Source organism: Teleopsis dalmanni, chromosome 1, assembly GCF_002237135.1.
Source record: "Teleopsis dalmanni isolate 2A chromosome 1, ASM223713v2, whole genome shotgun sequence".
NCBI lineage: Eukaryota > Metazoa > Arthropoda > Insecta > Diptera > Diopsidae > Teleopsis > Teleopsis dalmanni.
In genome coordinates this window covers 180,800,449-180,820,075 of record NC_051846.1, presented here as the reverse complement: position 1 = coordinate 180,820,075, position 19,627 = coordinate 180,800,449, and the positions used below count along the sequence as shown (strand labels likewise).

The 19,627-nt window shown below is 30.9% G+C and overlaps 4 protein-coding genes across 5 annotated transcripts; 2 read left to right on the top strand and 2 right to left on the bottom strand.

The window, feature by feature from the left end:
* The first annotated feature begins 4,801 nt into the window (after positions 1 to 4,801).
* Positions 4,802 to 6,647, top strand: LOC119670516 (pre-mRNA-splicing factor ATP-dependent RNA helicase PRP16-like). The gene is made up of 3 exons (XM_038080795.1): positions 4,802 to 5,666; positions 5,781 to 5,922; positions 6,002 to 6,647. Exons 1-3 carry the CDS (start codon positions 4,802 to 4,804, stop codon positions 6,594 to 6,596), a joined length of 1,602 nt encoding a protein of 533 aa, XP_037936723.1. The 3' UTR covers positions 6,597 to 6,647.
* A 1,372-nt stretch (positions 6,648 to 8,019) lies between these two features.
* On the bottom strand, positions 8,020 to 10,099 carry LOC119670517 (xaa-Pro dipeptidase-like). Its single transcript, XM_038080796.1, has 2 exons — positions 9,631 to 10,099; positions 8,020 to 9,573 (listed from the first exon to the last, which is right to left on the bottom strand). Exons 1-2 carry the CDS (start codon positions 9,819 to 9,821, stop codon positions 8,316 to 8,318), a joined length of 1,449 nt encoding a protein of 482 aa, XP_037936724.1. The 5' UTR covers positions 9,822 to 10,099; the 3' UTR covers positions 8,020 to 8,315.
* Positions 10,100 to 10,738: 639 nt separating this feature from the next.
* On the top strand, positions 10,739 to 12,824 carry LOC119671507 (ATP synthase mitochondrial F1 complex assembly factor 2-like). Of its 2 annotated transcripts, XM_038082188.1 has the most exons (5): positions 10,739 to 10,780; positions 10,918 to 11,074; positions 11,133 to 11,440; positions 12,192 to 12,372; positions 12,432 to 12,824. In XM_038082188.1, the coding sequence occupies exons 2-5, from the start codon at positions 10,993 to 10,995 to the stop codon at positions 12,680 to 12,682; spliced, it is 822 nt and encodes a 273-aa protein (XP_037938116.1). In that variant the 5' UTR covers positions 10,739 to 10,780; positions 10,918 to 10,992; the 3' UTR covers positions 12,683 to 12,824. The 2 variants fall into 2 exon arrangements, with proteins under 2 accessions (XP_037938116.1, XP_037938109.1); XM_038082181.1 differs by lacking the exon at positions 10,739 to 10,780 and having other exon boundaries at positions 10,842 to 11,074.
* Positions 12,825 to 14,100: 1,276 nt separating this feature from the next.
* On the bottom strand, positions 14,101 to 18,770 carry LOC119670515 (calpain-C-like). Its single transcript, XM_038080794.1, has 2 exons — positions 17,828 to 18,770; positions 14,101 to 15,749 (listed from the first exon to the last, which is right to left on the bottom strand). The coding sequence occupies exons 1-2, from the start codon at positions 18,538 to 18,540 to the stop codon at positions 14,438 to 14,440; spliced, it is 2,025 nt and encodes a 674-aa protein (XP_037936722.1). The 5' UTR covers positions 18,541 to 18,770; the 3' UTR covers positions 14,101 to 14,437.
* Positions 18,771 to 19,627: the final 857 nt, after the last annotated feature.

The window sequence follows — 19,627 nt, the reverse complement described above, 5'->3', positions numbered from 1 at the left end:
GTTAACAAATATTTTACTTTTCTGTTTCTTTCATTTTACACATAAGTACGGTATGGATTTGGGAGTTAACCTCTTGCATATTGTATTTTTTTTTCACACACATTCGTTCTACACGTTCAATTCAGTCGCACAACCAACATAGTAATACAAATTGGTTTTATGTACAATAGTCCTAAAAGTTGCAAAAATGAGAAGCAAATGACTCATTTTTGCATACTAAATCTCAAGCGCAAATGAGATCCATTAGATCTCATTCTGTATAAATGAGTTCCAACGAGGTTAGAATGAGTTCCAAATATGTTCCAAATGCAAAATGAATTCATTTCTTCCATTATGAGCTATCGCTTCAAAGGCTCCTTCTGGAGTAAAGCTATTTGAGTAAATAGCTTTCGAGATATTGTTGCCTAGTAGATTTCAAGTTATTTTTAGGTCAACTTCTCTTTGATAACGGTTAGTAATAAAAATGAAAAAAAAAAACAAAGTATTAAAGGAAATTTATAATATGAATTAAAATATATTTAAAACATGACGATAACTTGATATATTTATGTAACAGATTACCTGTTAGATTATAGTTTACACAAACCATTTATTTCTAATTAGTTACCTTTTAACTTTGAGTTCTGAAAAAATAGAAATTCTTTATTCTAGCACAATTGATATCCTATATGGGTTTAAGTTAACATAAAAGATCTTTGAAAGACCTGGTGTACGATTGTCGCTCTTTATAATATTACCGTCTTAAGTTAATTATTTGATATATAATAATTTCAAGGCTAAAAAATTGAGGTTAGTGTCATGAAAAGAAACGCTAATAGATTAATAAGACACATATTTTAATTTGTCATCAACATTTTATGACTAATATATATGTATATATATTCGTATACATACATATACAATATGAGATATTGACGCAAGCAATCCTGTTCTTAAACGGGCATCACTGGCTGTATGTATTTCTATATATATACATACTATATTTATAAATAATTTATATCTTAATGTTTCAGCTTCCCAATACTTATTTTTATTATACATACACCAAGAACACATAAACCTTAATGCGCATGTCTGTGGAATATATTTAATACTTTGGTTCCGTTACCATATGTCAGATATGCTATGGTGTCATTGTTTATTGCCTTAAAAAAAAGACAACTAGAAATGTGAGATCAAAAAAAATTAATAAGGAAGCCATTTAGTTCATATATACAATATAGTTTAATAAGAATTCTACACAGAACTACAAATTGTTTATTAATATTAATTGAATGAATAAGAAGTAGGCAGTTTGAGTCCATATCAAAGAGTTCAGGCTTATATTAATTTTTTTATAAAAAAATATATAAATAATATTTCGGTGACTATGACAGTCATGGGTGTAGGCAAGGGGATATTATGAGAGGAGTGGCCTCTCTAAGGGTGTAATTGAATTAATCTTTCATAATGAAAAAAGGCTCAAGGGACTACTATTCCACCCAAGTATGATTGATCAATGGCAAAAATTGTGGATATGTGTAGGTATGTACAGGAAACTAGCTTCTCGATTTACAGACATTAACAGACGTAATGCTATATATTAAACAGAACAGAGCTTTACTATTTCATTTAGTTAAATTTTTTTTTTTGCTTTTTTGTTTTTTAAACTTGTATTCAATATCTTGTTATTTTTGCTGTAGACGCCCATGGGGATGTATACGGTAGATAACATGAAATGAATTACAAATACGAACATATGGTTTATAATATTGTTAGGTAAAAAAAGTGTGTAAGGGTTTTATGGTTGGGTAGCATTTTAATTTAAGCTCATCTGACCTAACGTGAAGAAACCTACCACATTTAATGGATCGGAGTTAAAGCCTAATTGGACTGTAATTGGTGTGTGCTTTACGATATAAAAACAGATGGGCAGTATCATGGGGTAGAGCGGCAGTTAGAGCAGATATTGGGAATTGATATATTTATACAAGTAACTGTAAAGCACATGGCTAATTTCGTTAAATTTCTTACTAAGTTATATACCTATATTATTAGTACAACTACTAAACTACAGGAGAACTTATCACAGCAGTACTTAAGAAAAACAATTTATAATTTTTTAATAGATATATGAGAAATATTTTGAGAATGTGAAGGGCTGGTTCTGTAAGTAACGAAGAGAACACACCAGATTTATATAAATACATATAGATGTAACAACGCGAAGATACAGCTTGATAGGTCACATACTAGGCAAGCCAATGACGTCATTTCACTTGCAGATTTCACATAGAATATTCAAGTTACTCGGTGAGGTATATATTAAAAAAAGAGGATTCAAAACTATCAAATTGTTTAAAGATTTAAGAGGAATTGGCATCTATATAGAAACCTTAAGATTTTGATAGAAGTTTTAGACTTAATACTATACTAATATAGTTATATCAAAGTTCTACATAGATATATATATATATATATAGTATATTTATGTACATTAAAGTCATTCAAATTAATTTTAATGAATTTATATATCAATAACTTGTCAATACACAGCAAGAAAACATGTTTATATTTCAGTAGTAAGTGACTATATTTGTCAAAGTAATTAGTCTCTTTATTAATTGTAGTGAAATCACACGAGTTCCTTAATTACTGCACACTTTGGAATAAATTTGTTTAATTAATTAAAAGCAAACGTCACGCCAAGTCAAATCAACAATTTTTTACTACCGCCATTAACATTTTTTATTATTTTCATTGATGTTTGTTTTTTGTTTTTTGTTATTATATTATTGTTGTGAATGTCGCCAATATATAGCGTAGGTGTTTGGTGTTTCCACAGTTTGCATTAAATAAAAAGTTTTGGGGGGCACGTCTCACAAGTGGAAAGGTCATTTCGTTATTTATTTGTAAGAAATTCTGGACTGGCTACGTGTTTTCTGGCATGTGCGTGCCTCGTCTCCATCTTTCGCGCTATTGTTCTCGTCGTCTCTGAAACAAAAATGTAATCAAAACTCATATACCATACAAATCACCACCCTACGTACTCAAACAAATTTCTTTAATTAATATATCTATGCTCTCCAACCGAACTCTCCGCTCTTTACTCATAACGAAATTTTAAAAAGTTAAGAGAAATACGCATATTTCCATAATGGGCAAGTGAAAGAGTATTGGTGGATAGTGAAGAGCATCGCATGGGCAATAAAGGTTACTATTTTACTCAACATGCTGAAAATATTTTATTGATGTAGGTCTTGCAGGATTCATAAACTGCCTTGACCTAATACATAAGCATCGTAACGTTAATACAAAACACTAAAAACATTTATAGTAAATTATACAAAGCATAGACCTCTACGGAATCACGTGCAAACAAGTGACATATGATTAATTGGCTCAATAAACGCTATAGATTACTGAGCTTCAAATTATAACGAGCGGTTAAGTGCAAAATGATTTCATCATTAAGTAGATTAATTATTCAAAAATACAAACATTTTAACTAATTTTATATTGTTATTATATCTAATAATTATTTACTATTTTTTTTATGTTAATCAATCGATAATAAATTAATTGAAAGATTACTAATTTAATAAAAAAAATTACTTGATGATAGTCAAGTTAATTTGTGGTTTATCTAACTGCGGTCATTAGTTCCCATTGGTATTATTTATAGCTTTATGGTGTAATTTAATTGCTTTTGACTTTCTATAAAACAATTTTAAGTTACGTCAACTTTAACAGTTAACAGTTTTCACTATCTCGGACTGCATCAGATCAGAAGCTAATGTTTTGTATTAGAACAATTGTAGACAAAACGTTTTAAACACTGTCTTTCAAAATACAACAGATTTAAATAGATATTTAGTTAATTTTCTTAAATCTATAGTATTAAGGTTTGTGTTACATGATGATTCTTTTAAACATAGACATATGGAATGTTTGATGACGATATACTGCCTGAACTACGATACCAAAACCCTAACAACGCTACTTATCTGTTCAAACTTTATTACAAACTAATTTGAGCCCATTTAATCTGTAGATTTGTTCCATCAAGATGACAAGGAGCCTGAACCTGCAGTCAGATTATACTTTATTATTGCTATTGAGACCATTTGATAAGTGGTTTTGTCTCATGAAAATGACAAAGAACCTGGACCAGTAGTCAGAATAAACTTCTTTTTTTTTGCTATCTTCTGCATTGCTTACCGCCTCATTCTTTTTTTTTAATTCTTATTTATTTTTATTTTCTACTTGCTGTTTTTATAAGCGAATGCCAAATATTAGTTTTTTCTGGTATTAAACTTTTAGCTCACAGCTCCAGGATCTCTCTCTAAAGAGTTTTAAAACTTTGCCAAAGGTACAATGTAGTTTATAAAGTCTAAATTTTTATAATGGGCCAATAAGCCTAAGTTGATTCTAGGCTTATTGGCCCATTATAGAATTCAGAATTCCATTTTAAAATCAAATTAAATTAACTATTAAGATATCACCACAGTATATATAAATATTCACAATAGCTCATATAATAATTGGCAAAGTTTATTTTAAAACTTTGCCAAAGGTACAATGTAATTTATAAAGTCTAAATTTTTATAATGGGCCAATAAGCCTAAGTTGATTCTAGGCTTATTGGCCCATTATAGAATTCAGAATTCCATTTTAAAATCAAATTAAATTAACTATTAAGATATCACCACAGTATATATAAATATTCACAATAGCTCATATAATAATTATGATTTTTTTTTATTACTTACAGATTGTCGCGCGTCGACATGATTTGAAGTTAATAGTCACTTCTGCTACTATGGACTCCACAAAATTTGCAACATTTTTCGGCAACGTGCCCACTTTTACCATACCTGGACGCACATTTCCAGTGGATTTGCTATTTAGTAAGACTACCACAGAAGATTATGTGGATGCGGCAGTAAAGCAAGCATTACAAATACATTTATCGAACAGTGATGGAGATATGTTGATATTTATGCCTGGTCAAGAGGATATTGAAGTTACTTGTGAAGTACTCGCAGAACGATTAACTGAAATTGACAATGCCCCAAAGTTATCAATACTACCAATATATTCACAATTACCATCAGACTTACAAGCTAAGATTTTCCAAAGATCTCCAGAAGGTTTGCGTAAATGTGTTGTTGCTACAAATATTGCCGAAACTTCGTTGACAGTTGATGGTATTATTTATGTCATTGACTCTGGTTATTGCAAATTAAAAGTCTACAATCCACGCATTGGTATGGATGCACTTCAAATCTATCCCATATCGCAAGCCAATTCTAATCAACGTTCAGGACGTGCAGGGCGTACAGGTCCAGGACAAGCATTTCGTTTGTATACACAGCGGCAGTATAAAGATGAACTTTTGCCATTAACAGTACCCGAAATACAACGTACTAATTTAGCTAATACGGTACTGTTATTAAAATCACTTGGTGTAGTTGACTTACTGCATTTCCACTTCATGGATCCACCACCACAGGATAATATATTGAATTCAATGTATCAATTGTGGATATTAGGTGCATTAGATCACACAGGAGCGTTAACACCGCTTGGACGTCAAATGGCCGAATTTCCACTGGATCCGCCACAGTGTCAAATGCTGATAGTTTCATGTCAAATGGAGTGTAGTGCTGAAGTACTGATTATAGGTAATATAATTAAACAATAAAAATATATAATAAAAAAAAATGTTATAGCATGAATCTTTTGAATGATTTTATAATGAAATTAAAAATAAAAAAAATTGTAATATTTACTTTCAGTATCGATGCTTTCGGTTCCGTCTATATTCTACAGACCAAAAGGCCGTGAGGAAGAAGCGGACGGTATACGTGAGAAATTCCAAGTACCCGAGTCTGATCATTTAACCTACCTCAATGTTTACCTACAATGGAAACAAAATAAGTTAGTTTTATTGTTAAATTATTTTTATTATTATTTTATGAGATATATATATTTATTTTTTTTCTATTTAATTTTTTAGTTATAATGCGAATTGGTGCAATGAACATTTTATACATGTCAAAGCTATGCGTAAAGTACGCGAAGTACGTCAGCAACTAAAGGATATTTTAATACAACAAAAATTAAGTTTAAAATCTTGTGGTACCGATTGGGATATCATACGTAAATGCATTTGTTCAGCTTACTTTTATCAAGCCGCTCGCCTCAAAGGTATTGGCGAATATGTACATTTGCGTACTGGTATGCCTTGCCATTTGCATCCCACTTCTGCACTTTATGGACTTGGTACAACACCTGACTATGTTGTTTATCATGAATTGGTAATGACAGCTAAAGAATATATGCAATGTGCCACTGCAGTTGATGGGTACTGGTTGGCGGAACTGGGTCCTATGTTTTTCTCTGTTAAGGAGACTGGACGAAGTGGTAGAGAAAAGAAAAAGCAAGCTGCCGAACATTTGAAAGAAATGGAATTGCAAATGAAATTAGCGCAAGAACAAATGGAGGAACGTAAAATAGCAGCAGCACAGAGAGAAGAGCAACTAGCTCCGAAACAAGAGATCGTAACACCAGGAGCAACACCACGTCGTACGCCTGCGAAAATTGGTTTATAAATTGTTTCTGTATGTATTCACATACGTTTGTTTATATATTTAATTATTTAATAAAATGAGTATTGTAAATATATAGCAATACATATATGTTACAAATATATATTAATATTATGTATATATATGTATTATATATATACTTCAATAAGTATTGCTTTATACATATTTATGGATTTACTTAAGAAAATGATTTCTTAAATATATCTAAATATTACTGTATTTATATATGTATAATAATAACGTTTCCTAAATAAAGTAATATAAATATATATATTTTGTTTCACTTTGAAAAAATTCTTGTAATCAAAATACTTTAAATATTTCATATATAATAATTAAAGGAACAGAAAAGGCATTGGTACTATTAACTTTCAATATAAATGTATTTAAAATAAATTAATTTTTATTTATTTCAAATTTTGAGCAATTTACATATTGCTTAATAAACCATTTAATTTTTTTTTCAATTTACTAAAAATGTTATAAGCATCAATAAAATTATTGCACTGCCTAAAACTATGCAATAAATCTTGCGCAATTCAACTAATTTTTCGAATTAGAAACTTTAAACGACATCTGGGTAAATAGTGGTAGGGAGAGTAAAATCTGGAATTTATCAGTTATAATAAACTATATCAGAATCAAGATAAGTGCTTAAACTGGTTCGTAAATTTATTATAACAAACGAAATGCTTTTTGCTTTTATTGTTCTTAACTTATTTCTCTATACAATCGATTGACGTCTAATACAGACCAATTATTTGATCTGTATTGTACTGAATTATCTGATTCCATACGTTTAATAAAAATACCACCCTTCGTTATAATAACAACAAATATAGTTGTAACTTGGTTGGGAATCGTGAACGTTGTTTGGTGGTCGGGATAGATAATTACCTAGCTCCGGCTCTAACCACTTAATCACAAGATGTAAATAGGTATTAGTGGTATGAGAGTGGGATTATGTAGGAGCAAAAATGAATAGGGGGATGGGTGAAATATAAATTAAAATCAAACAGGAAGAACGCAAAGAAACCTAGTCACTTATATGGGCTTAAATGTTGAACAACTCTTAAATTTGTTGAACAAACTGCTAAATAAAGCAGATAATATTGTCGATTCAATTGTAGTAAAAAGCTTAACGAACTCAGGCATATATATGTATTGTATATAGAAATATTTAGATGTTATAGAAATATAACAATAAACAAGTTAAAAATTAAAGTCGAAGTATTTCATTAAATGATATTAAATTGAATTAAATTAAATATAATATTTTCATATTACTTCTAATATTTTATGCCAAATATAAGTATTTTATGTCATATATAAACGCATTTAAATTGTAATTAATTAATATTTGAATAGAAATATATAAAAGCTTTATTAAGATTTTAGTTTCACCTAATAATTACATTTCATATGATTTTTATTAGATTATTTAAATTGTATATTACGTTGAAAATTTCTGTGCCATTAACATGCTTTTATTTTTTAATACATCTAATATATATTACAGGCACTTCATTCGAAATCCACTCGAACTAATCTGAACATGATAACATGATAAGTTAAAATGTAATCTTTATTCTTCAACAGTTACTCGTTTAACGAGACCAATAATATTTATTGAGATAACATATAAAGCACAAATAGTAACAAAAACTAATATAAAGACAATAAATTAAACAAAAAGTACATGTTGTATATTAACTTTTTGATTTAATCGTCTATACGTGTGGTCATAACGTTCTCAATATCCTGCACAGTACGCGGCACAATGGCAAAGTTTTCACAGCCATCCTTGGTAATTAAAACATCATCTTCAATACGTACTCCACCAAAGTTACGAAAACGTTCAAACACTTCAACGTTAAGGAATTTATTAAGTTCAGGTTCAGCTAGAGCACGATCCATAAGCCAATCTATGAAATAACATCCAGGTTCGACAGTTAGATACATGCCAGCTTTAAGTATACGTGCAAAACGTAAACATTTTAACCACGGCTCCGTTGGACGTTTTGGTTGTCCTTCCAAATAACCACCCACATCATGTACATCGAGTCCTAATAAATGTCCCAGCCCATGTGGCTGAAATGTACCAGCCAAACCTGCAGCTAACATATCATCAACATTACCCTTGAGCATACCACCTTCTTTTAGTTTTTCCAACATTACACGATTAGCAAGTTTGTGCATGTCAACCCAGCAAACACCTTCACGTGCTTCATTAAGCACTGCATCACGTGCCGCTAACACAGCATTATAGATAAATTTTTGATCTTCAGTAAACTTACCATTTACTGGAAAACTGCAAGTTATATCTGCTGCAAAGCCACAATAATTTGCACCCATATCAAACAAGCACATATCGCCATCAACAGTACCACGATCATTGGGTGCAGCTGCATGGCCATAGTGTAGAATAGCGGAATTAACACCACTGCCACAAATACAAGTATATGAAGTGTGGCGACAACCACCTATAGCATAGCAATGATGCAGAAAAACAGACTCACCTTCGTACTCGCTTTTTCCTGGTCGCATGAATCGCATTACATTAATGTGTGCATTTGAAGAGACTCTAGCAACATAACGCAAAACTTCAATTTCTTCAGCTGACTTGATAACACGGCATTCAGCGATTATTGGATGTAACAAGTCTTTATTTGTTTTAAATTTATCAATTCCAGGAAAGTGTGCAGGTTTTGAAGTTAAACCACTATCAGAATTTGTGCCGCTTAACGTTAATATGAGAGAAGGTGCTGCTTTCTCAAAGAAACTAGACAATTCATCCACATAAAACACTTCCTCTGTCTCATACATAGCTTTGAATTCATCTAGTGTCAGCAAACGACCCATCCATGTTGCATATTCCTCCGCTAGGCGCGGTACAAATAATGTTGCTTTACCACTTGCCACATGTAAAACCCCATAACAGTCTGGTTCCTTCACGCCAAATAAATATTGAAAATAAGATCTAAAAAATAAAAATTAAAAAATAGTACATTTTCTATTTATAAAAGAAAAGACTTACTCCTGACGAAATAGATAATTAACATCTGTATCGTTAAAACTAACTTCTCTTCCACCTTCCAAGAGTACATAACTTGTGTTGGCAGTTATATTGGAATGTTCACGTAGAGCCGCAGCAAGCTTTTGACGGTTATTACGAAATAGTGACATAGGCACACTATGTGCCTTTAAACCCATACGAAAGCTAGCCATAGTGTTTTTTTTTTTGTATAAATTAATCAATTCAATAAAATCAAATGAAACTTGTTTTCTGTTTATTTATGCGCTTGAGAATTTTTAGCGAATAATGAACTTTGCTGGTTTTTAATCGCAACCCAGTTTCGTATTTTATCTCTTTGTTAATTTTATCGCTTATATTGGTCTGTGGCTTTCTGCGAGCTGCACTTGTTCTCCAATCAACGTTAACAATTGAATAAAAATTATATTTTTATTTTTGTGCCGTGCAAAAACACAAACCACAACAAACTTTTTCTTTTTGTTATCATATCAAAACACAGGTAGTGTTGCCAACGCAGAAAAAGTTTGCGAAAATAAATTTAAAAGGTTTGTAAATATATATAATCATGTTTTTCTATATATAAGCATATGTATAGATGATTGTAGTATATATGATAAAAACATATGTTTTTAAAGATCATGAAAACTAATTTATCTGTAATTTTAATATTAAAATTAAAAGTGTAAACCATGTAACAACTGAAAAAACTGATTTGACAACTGAAGACAAATAACTAGTAAAATGTTGGGTGCAAAAAAACAACAATATAATTTTATTGTTTGTTAATGGATATATCAGTTATTATTAATTATTAAAATCAATATTAAAAAGGCTTTATCATTCTTAGAATGTGAACTTATTAATTCACTTCTGAGTATTATGTATACAGAAATTAATACAGTAACAAAAATAATCTGTCATGTCCGTTCTTGAAAAATTAATTTAAATGTTTTTACTTCGGTGTAAATAAAAAAATTATCAAAATTAAATGTGTTGATAAATGCTACTGCAGTATAGCAGTTATATACAAATAGTATAAAATTTAATGTTTCATTTTTGCAATGTAAAATTTTAGAATATGATATAAAAAATTAAGTTGTATTCTTGTCATTTTTGGTTTTACTCAAATTGTTTTAAATTATTTGCAGCAGAGGTAATATTCTTACGCATTATAGTAAAGAAGTTTTTGTTTACTTAGAGTAAAAGTTTCACATCACTTTTGTTTTCACTGCAGTCGGTTATGCATATGTCAGTGCAAAACAGCTGATTTTTCTACACATTTTTTCGCAGGTTGTGTGGTGCCGCTTTGTATTCATTCGACTAGTTTTTAAATCGAATTTGATTAAATAAAAATTCTAAATTACTATGAATAATTTATACAAATTATTGCGAAAACCTTTAAGTAATGCATTACAACAACATCAATATTTGACAAAACGTTTTTATGGTATGTTGAAGTTTATTAAGTGTATATATGTTGTAAGTTTTGCATAATATTTTTTTAGCCAATCCACCAAAGCGGTTCTACAAAAATACATCGGTGCTGTACAATGACGGTAAATACGAAGTGACATTGGATCAACGTAAACTAAAAACACCGAGTGGTAATATTTTCACAGTGAAAAGTGAACCACTTGCAATTGCCGTTGCTACTGAATTCGATAGCCAGAAAGAATATGTCGAGCGCTCAAAAATGCATTTGAGCGCTTTATGCTTCACAGCATTGGACAATCCAAACAAGCTAACGAAAGTGGACATGGTGAACTATATATTAAATTTTATAGCAACGGATACTATATTATATCAAAATGATGTAAGTGGATTTAAATCATATAACTTATTCTAGTTTAATTGTTTTGTATTACCCAAGAGTACATAACTTGTGTTGGCAGTTATATTAGAATGTTGACGTAGAGCCGTAACATACTCTTAGAAATATACAGTTACAGTTATTAGAAATATTGATATAGATACATTATTTGACTTTAAATCCATAAGAAAGCTGTCGATAGCTTTGTTGAATCTTGTAACTTATTCTAGTTTAATGTTATATGGACCGGCATATTTTTAAGCCAGTAATTGGTATATTTAATTTTATAGTTTCACTAAATTATTTATATTATTATTGCATAATATTAAATGCGCACAAGTTAATCGTGAAAGCTAAATAGAATAGTTCTTCTAAAAAGTTAGTAAACTACATAAATGAACAATCCTCACTCCTTTTATATCCATTCACGTTATCTACTGTACAGATATCCACGCGTCATCACAACAACAACGATCAACATTAAAGTGATTCCATCCATCCCCAATCCACCGCTCTCCTTTATTTCCCCCCTATCCTCATCTGTTTATATCCTAACCCCTGTATTCGTCTTGTAAATACTTTCATATCTGCTTTATTTATCCAAACGGGTTACCACAAAATACGTTAAAGCAAAATAAAGTGAATGATGTACATTAACTTTAATTGCATGAAAAGTACATTTAATATATATTGTACATCATAATATAAATTAAAAATATTTTAGACTATAATACATTCTTCTACTTACTTTTAGAATGAAAAGGATTTACATGACTTGCAGAGTAACGAGTGGGATCCAATTCTTAAATGGTTCAATGAACGCTACGAAACAAATCTACAAAAGACACTAAATATAACTCCACCGCTGATCACTGCAGAAGATAAAATGAAAATATCAAAATATTTAGCATCACATAATTTGGAAACTCTTCATGGTAAGCTATATAGCTTATCTAAAATGAAATCTTTATAACAATTATACTGTCCTTACTAGGCTTTGTTTTTGCTGTGGACACATTAAAATCAATTGTGCTTGCCTGCGCTGCTATAGAGCAAAAAATATTCGTTGAAAAAGCAGTGGCGCTGTCACGACTTGAAGAAGAATATCAATTGAAATTCTGGGGACGTGTGGAGTGGGCTCATGATCTAAGTCAACAAGATCTGCAAGCACGTTTAGCGGCAGCAGTTCTTTTCGTACACTTAAATCGTTCAGAACATTTTGTTAAGTCAAAAGTTGTAGTTTAGTATTCCATGAATACGATATTTTAATAGAATATACATTTTTAAAATATGCTTTAATTGTTAGTTGTTAATTAAAAAAATTCTCCTTGTACAAATCCTAAAAGATAAATAAGAATGTGTAACATATATATGCCTCATACATTTAAAAAAAGATGTATAAACGAAAACTAAAAAACGTTTTAAAAAAAATAACAAATAATATTTAAAAACTTTAAACAAATAAAATAATAAATTATTTATACATTATTTCTTGTCTCAAATTTTTGGAAAATGTGTATGTGGTTTGGGTGTTAAATGAAACTACTCTGTAGATGACTAAACCTTGTTACTTCGATTGGAATGTTTGATAAATGAAATCAGCTGGTTATTTCCAAGAAGTATAAATAGCTGCTGTCAAAACAGCCTCCTTTTAAAAAGGAACCCATTTCCACTTTAAAGATAGACAATCAATTGGAAGCATATTGAAATCAATTGGAACCATATATACCATTCTATTCTACTTCACGTCACCCATAGGCTTTAATGCTCCACTGCACACACAAATTTTGAGGACCTATTGAATATGTCTCCATACAATTAAGGTGGTAAAATTCCATGCCCATGGACCCAGGTAGTTTCAACTTATTGTTACTCAGGTTGGCTACTACTTTAATCAGCTTGTCTATTTTCATTGGAAGGGTGTTTTATATAGTAGGTCCTAAGCCTAACGGATAATCATAAACGTGTGGAAGGAGGACACATTTTCCTTATTGACTAAGATACAGATAAAACGATGAACAAGTCGGGTTCCAAGAACGACCGAGTTTACATCCTGAAGCCACTTGTCGCTAACGACGACCAAGTGCCGTTCGACATCTTCCAAAGGAAGTTCACAAGCAGGTTCTAGCGGGTTACAATAACAACAACAAGTCGGAAGCGCTCTATATATGTTACTTTTTTTCTTATAACGATTTTATTGAAACAATTGATTTTTTCTTTAATAACACAACACAATTTAGTTTTTACTAATTTAATAAATAAAATTTATTTATGTGAGTTTGTATAAAAATCATAAAGTTGTAAACTTATCAATAAATAAGATGACTTAAGTTAATAATTGTGCACATATAAAAATTGAGATATCAACAAAAATGAACAACTATAAACTAATTCCGAATTTAAGCTATTAACAATAAAGTATTTCGTCAGAATAGAGACGATTTTTATTTTTGATTTAACGGTTCAGTACCGAAGGAAAACTGAATGAGTATAAAATTTATTTAAGTTAAAATAAAATGAAAAAACAACAAAAATCGTTAGTCAACAATATTTGCAATAAATAATCTCATAAATTAAGAAAAAAAAATACATAATTAGTAATATAAACGCTTAGTTAATAACAGAAAATTATTTTTAAAGTACTTTGTACTTACGAAAAAAAGCATTTGCAAAATCAAAACCAAAAATGCACTTAAAAGCGATCTCAAAATGCATTGAGGCATTGCAAAATGAAGTCGAATTGCATGTACTACTGGCTGCATGTGCATTTGGAATGTGTTTAGGCATTTACTGGCTTTGACGACTATTTAAATTACACTACATTTTTTACTCCTACACATACGTTACACTTTGTTTAGACAAACTAAATGAACACAAAAGACAAGTGTTTGCTAGCACTTGGACCAAACTATATTACTAAACCAGATTTTTTGTAAAAAAAATTTAAATAGTTTTCAATTGTAATTCAATTGTTACCTTATCTGAATTCAGTAATGATTATTAGCACCGTAAAACACTTTTTATCCATTCAGACATTTCAATTTCGATGACATTATCTTGATTGTGATCTTTGCGTTGAAAGAAATCGAATGCCGCCGTTAGATGCAGTACCGCCAGTGCAAAATCACTCAAACGCAAAGTGCCGTCTTTTCGTATGAACCGATGCATCAGACAGTTCATAATATCAGTGCTTAACTGAAATCCTACATCGTATAGAGCATCACGTAGACGTTCAGCACGCAAAATGCCAGCCTTCTCCTTGGTATAAATCTTAAACACACCTTGCCACGATTTTAAATTCACCATAAACGTCTTGAATTGCAAGAAATTAATACGTCCACTGCCAGTTTTGTCTTGCAGTGCTATAACCTGTCGACATATGTCCAAATTTGCGCAACCTTTAATATAATCATTCGGTAGACATGCTTCCAGCAGTTCATGTAATTCAAAGCAATTTATCGTCTTATTTTCATCTGCCAGTTGCATGAAGACAGGTTCGTATTGACAGACATTTTTGATCTTTGTTGTATCTGCTTCATTTTTAAGCGCTGGAAATGGATCAAGTAGCATTAAGGTTTGCGTCTCTAGCAGTGATAGACGCAGTGGCGCAATACCCAAAATACGTATTGTGAAAGCTGACTCTTCACCTGGTTCATACGTAGTTGGCATTAATACATATTGTCCCACTTCCAGTTGACACCGATAACTTACATGACGTGTATTGCCATAGTCCGAATTTAGAAAACTAACCTGTGTTTTAAAAAATTCTTTAGGTAAGCACTCGCTGAATTTATTTTTACTGCCGGTTAGTGGACTTAATTTGTACATAGTAAATCCAATTACTTTGGGTTCAACAGCTGTGTGCTGGTTAAGTGCTAATACAACATCCTGCTTTTCCTGTATACTCAATAGTAATTGTGGATTGATATGAAATGATTCATGATTACGACAACCGCCAGCCGTTACACCACGTTTCCAATGTCCTTGAAACATTTTCATTTGCCAACGCTTTGGACGATCTTGTAAAGTTATTTCATCTTTAGCAGTATCTGCATCTAAATATATGCATTCAAGACTTGAAAAAGTTTGTGTAAATTCCAAGAATGACATCCAGAATTCTCCAACATCTAACTGACCAAATAGGCGATCACGTTCTTGTACAGAAACACGTTCCCAGGCTTGAGACATTGCTGACCAATCGCCTTCAAAACCAGCACTATTATCAAAAGCATTACAAGATAGTGGATCTTTAAGTCGCACCAACTGCACAGCATCACCAAGTAAGGTTTCAACTTTGTCCAGTGAACACATTCTTAGAAAAAAGAAATAAATAAATAAAATTTAATAATTTTAAAATATACAAATATATTAGTATAAAATGAAGTATTGAAATATCTTACAAGAGTCTCATACTTCATATAGAAAATATGTACATTAGAAAAATGTGATTTATTTTACTTATTTACTAAAATATTAGCTTAAGACACAAAATATCTTTCCATTACAAAGTCAATTTATTCACTGATAGATAACTTTACTTTTCAACTAAATACAATCTTAAAAAGCAATTAGAAATTTAACCCCTACACTTTACTCGTGCATGCAGTCAATGCTTAACTTATCACAAAAGTATACATATCTTCAAATAAAAAACAATCAAACTGCCAGCAACAGCATTAAATGTAAAGGAAAACTTAAAATAATTCTCATTAGCTGCACTAAAAATAAAATAATTTCATGAAAAGTTACTGTATAATACTTCTATAAAATGTAGCATTGAAAATATTTATATAGAAGTTTTTTACTGCAATTTTTCAAGAAATTATTTCATTTTTAGTGCAGCTAGCAAGCACTTTAAAGATCTTTCTTTTAAATATCTTTAAAGTATTTGTACATTTTGGACGTGATACAGGACTGATGAAGATAAGAAATAAATTTGTTATGAAAGCATTGGTTTACCAAACACTAACGCTAAGAGAGAAAAAGATACGTCTTGTCCTACTTTTTAGAAAATATTGCATATAAAGTATCCACATGTATTTTGTAATTAAATCGACATATAAAACTATCATATATTTGATATATATATATAAAACTTTACTGCTAAACTTCATGCCAACGTGGGTTAAGTTTGGTTATATGCTGATCGTAGGGATTTATTTTTTTTTTTTTGTAATCTGGATATAGCGATACGCTAAGCAATTAATCTTCACAAAAAAATATGTTTTATGATATGAGTACCTAGCATGTTTAACTGGATGTTGATGAAACAAATTTAATACACTTAACCCTTCACACAGATGCAGTATCCCCTTCGAGGCCAAGTTTGTCAGACAACAAGGTTCTCAACAGGTCTTCGTCTAATATCTCCCTGCAAGAACAACGTCTCCCCCATGCACCAAGAACTGTCCTAGCTCAATTGAGGTCAGTATATAGCCAAGTGTTAAACAGTTACTTGTCACGCATAAACACGCTCATTTCTAATGTGTGCACAAACTGCAGCTCTACTCCCGTTGACGTCGGCCATCTATTCTTCTGTCCTTCAACGCACATATACCTCCGTTCAATTGATCTTTGGACCCATCCCATCGAAGAAGCTAGGTTTCTCCGTCTGGACCCGGGTTAAGGTTCAATAAAATCCCACCCAACTAATGCACCCCTTAACCTCATTCCCCCCTCCAACATTGAAGTCGTCTTATATATTCTTTCATATTATCGTCTTACAGGTCCCAGCGGGTTACAAGAACAACAACATGTAAAACACTTCCCTCATCATCCCTATATTTGTGATAAGAGTAAATAAATAGAAAAATAATGTCAATATCTTATTTTTCGACATTTTAAGTAACGGATTAAAAAACTTATTTGTTGTCTTTATTTCCAAGCCTAGGAGGGCATAAAAAATTATGTCACAATTTCATAAAATGTTACGGAGTGAGTATAAATTTATTTGAATTTTTTTATTAATTTATTTAATTGGCTCATTGAATATAAAATCTATTGCAAAAATCATGAAATCAGACATTAGAGAATATGCTTCCGTTTTTTATTTATGTCCGTAAAAAATTTTTATGGTTCTTAAAAATTAAGAATAATTATTCATAATGTGACCTTTTTAAATTGACTCTATTTTAGCTTCATACCGTAATTTTATTTATTGATTTCATTATTTATCAATTTTATTCTTCATGTGAATTGAATAGTGAATTATGAATTCAAGTCACGTGGACAACGCTAGTTCTTCTGTTGAAATCATACTAATTTATTTGGTATTAATTTAATTAAAATTCTGCTTGAAATGAAATCGCCTACATAAGTTTTTCTTTATCAGATTTTAATATTGTCGCATTCGCATTCAAATTTTTTATAAATTAAATTATTAAGGCTAACCTGTAATTGACATTGAGCGAGATTCCATTCGGTAATCTATCAGGTGTATTTTTATGCTGTGACGCTGTACCAGTTGCAGCAATGCAGGTAACAATGCATGTTGTGTCTAAGTGGGTCTTAATTTGCTGTGGTCGAAACATCTCATTAGCATTGTTCGATTTTAATGGTATACATTCAACGACACCACCCAAGAGATCGCTTAAACCATCGGAGCGTGTACCATATTTCAGTGCTTCATATGATCCATGCAGTTTAGCTATAGCTTTCTCCAGCAATGACGCCCAATAACAGTGTGATGTTTGTGGCTGCAGAAATGCTAATCTACCATTTATTGTTGGTAAGCGATCATCTACTAAAACCTCAACCCATTCGCCACACCACCACAATCTGAAGCGGAAAATACCGTGTGCTTTATCTAAGCTCTGATCCGCTGGTACGACACGATAAAATAAATTTCGTAATGAATGTAGAACCCCTAAGCACGAAACAAGCCAACGATCACCCATTTTTCCTGGTATAACATCAAAATTTTCACCCTCGTTTACGAAACATGCTTGCGCTTCTGCAAATTCTGAAATTCTTCTCCATTGAAATGTGAACGGGGGCGTTTGATAATAGAAAACTGAGGATTGCACAGCTGCAAAATCTGGATCTTCCCACAAAGCACCTTTTGCTCTACATTCGCTTTTGATTCGCTCATATTTGGAGGTCATCGTAAATTTTTACGCTTTCGCTTTCCTCCTTATAGGGCGTACTAATTTCACACGTACCAAATAAATTTTAATGCGCATGCGCCTGCGCCACGTTTTATAAATACACGTATTTTGATCAAATATTTTTAAACAATTAAATTAAAAATATATTTTATTAAAGTCTCGCTAAACTTTAACAAAATTTCTACCACGAAAACTGACAAAGTGAAAGTTAACAAAAATAAAATAACACACAAGATGAGAAAATGAAATGAAAATAATAATACAACCGCCGCGCAGAAGTGATCGATGATAATAAGAAACTTGGCAGCACTCTTTCATTCGTAGAGTTGCAAAATACATACAATCGCAAATATTACAGTTAAATGCATTATGCCTTACTTTATTTATTTATATGAGAGTTAACATTAAAATTATTTTTAAGGTTAACTAAGAATGGAGAACTGGACTGATACGCCATACTTTATAATATAAGTAATATATCATAAAGCGGTTTTCCAAACAGTGGTGAAATACAACAACAAAAATTTACTTTTATATTAGTTTAATTTATTGAATTTTTGGCTGACCATACAGCTGTTTCAAGTATTGCCAAATACCCATCATCAGTAGTCTCGGAAATAATAATAATTGTAAATAATTTATTTAGACTGTAAGTATCTGGGATTGAAGTCGTGTGTTGCCAAGTTTGAAGCTCAGAGTCAGCGCTGATTAATCAACTGACACCAAGCCGAACTTACCTTTTTTTAACGTTTTTATTAACAAATTCACTTGCTGTGGTTATATTAGAACGAAATCATAAACCAGCTGTAAAATAATTGAATTAATTAATCATATTTTTATTTTTAATTGTTAAATTTATGTGTAGAACATAATCTAGAATAATATTACTTGTGAATATAAGATGTAATTTAAGTAATATATGTAAAATAATTAATTTTATTAAATAATTTTATAGATGTTATTATGTGAAAATGTTGTTGTGAACAAACATGAACCTTAATTAATAAAGAGAGATTATTTGGCTAGTAGTAAACTAAGACAGCAAATTATTTTTTTTTAATTAATTGAATTTTTAACTGACCAA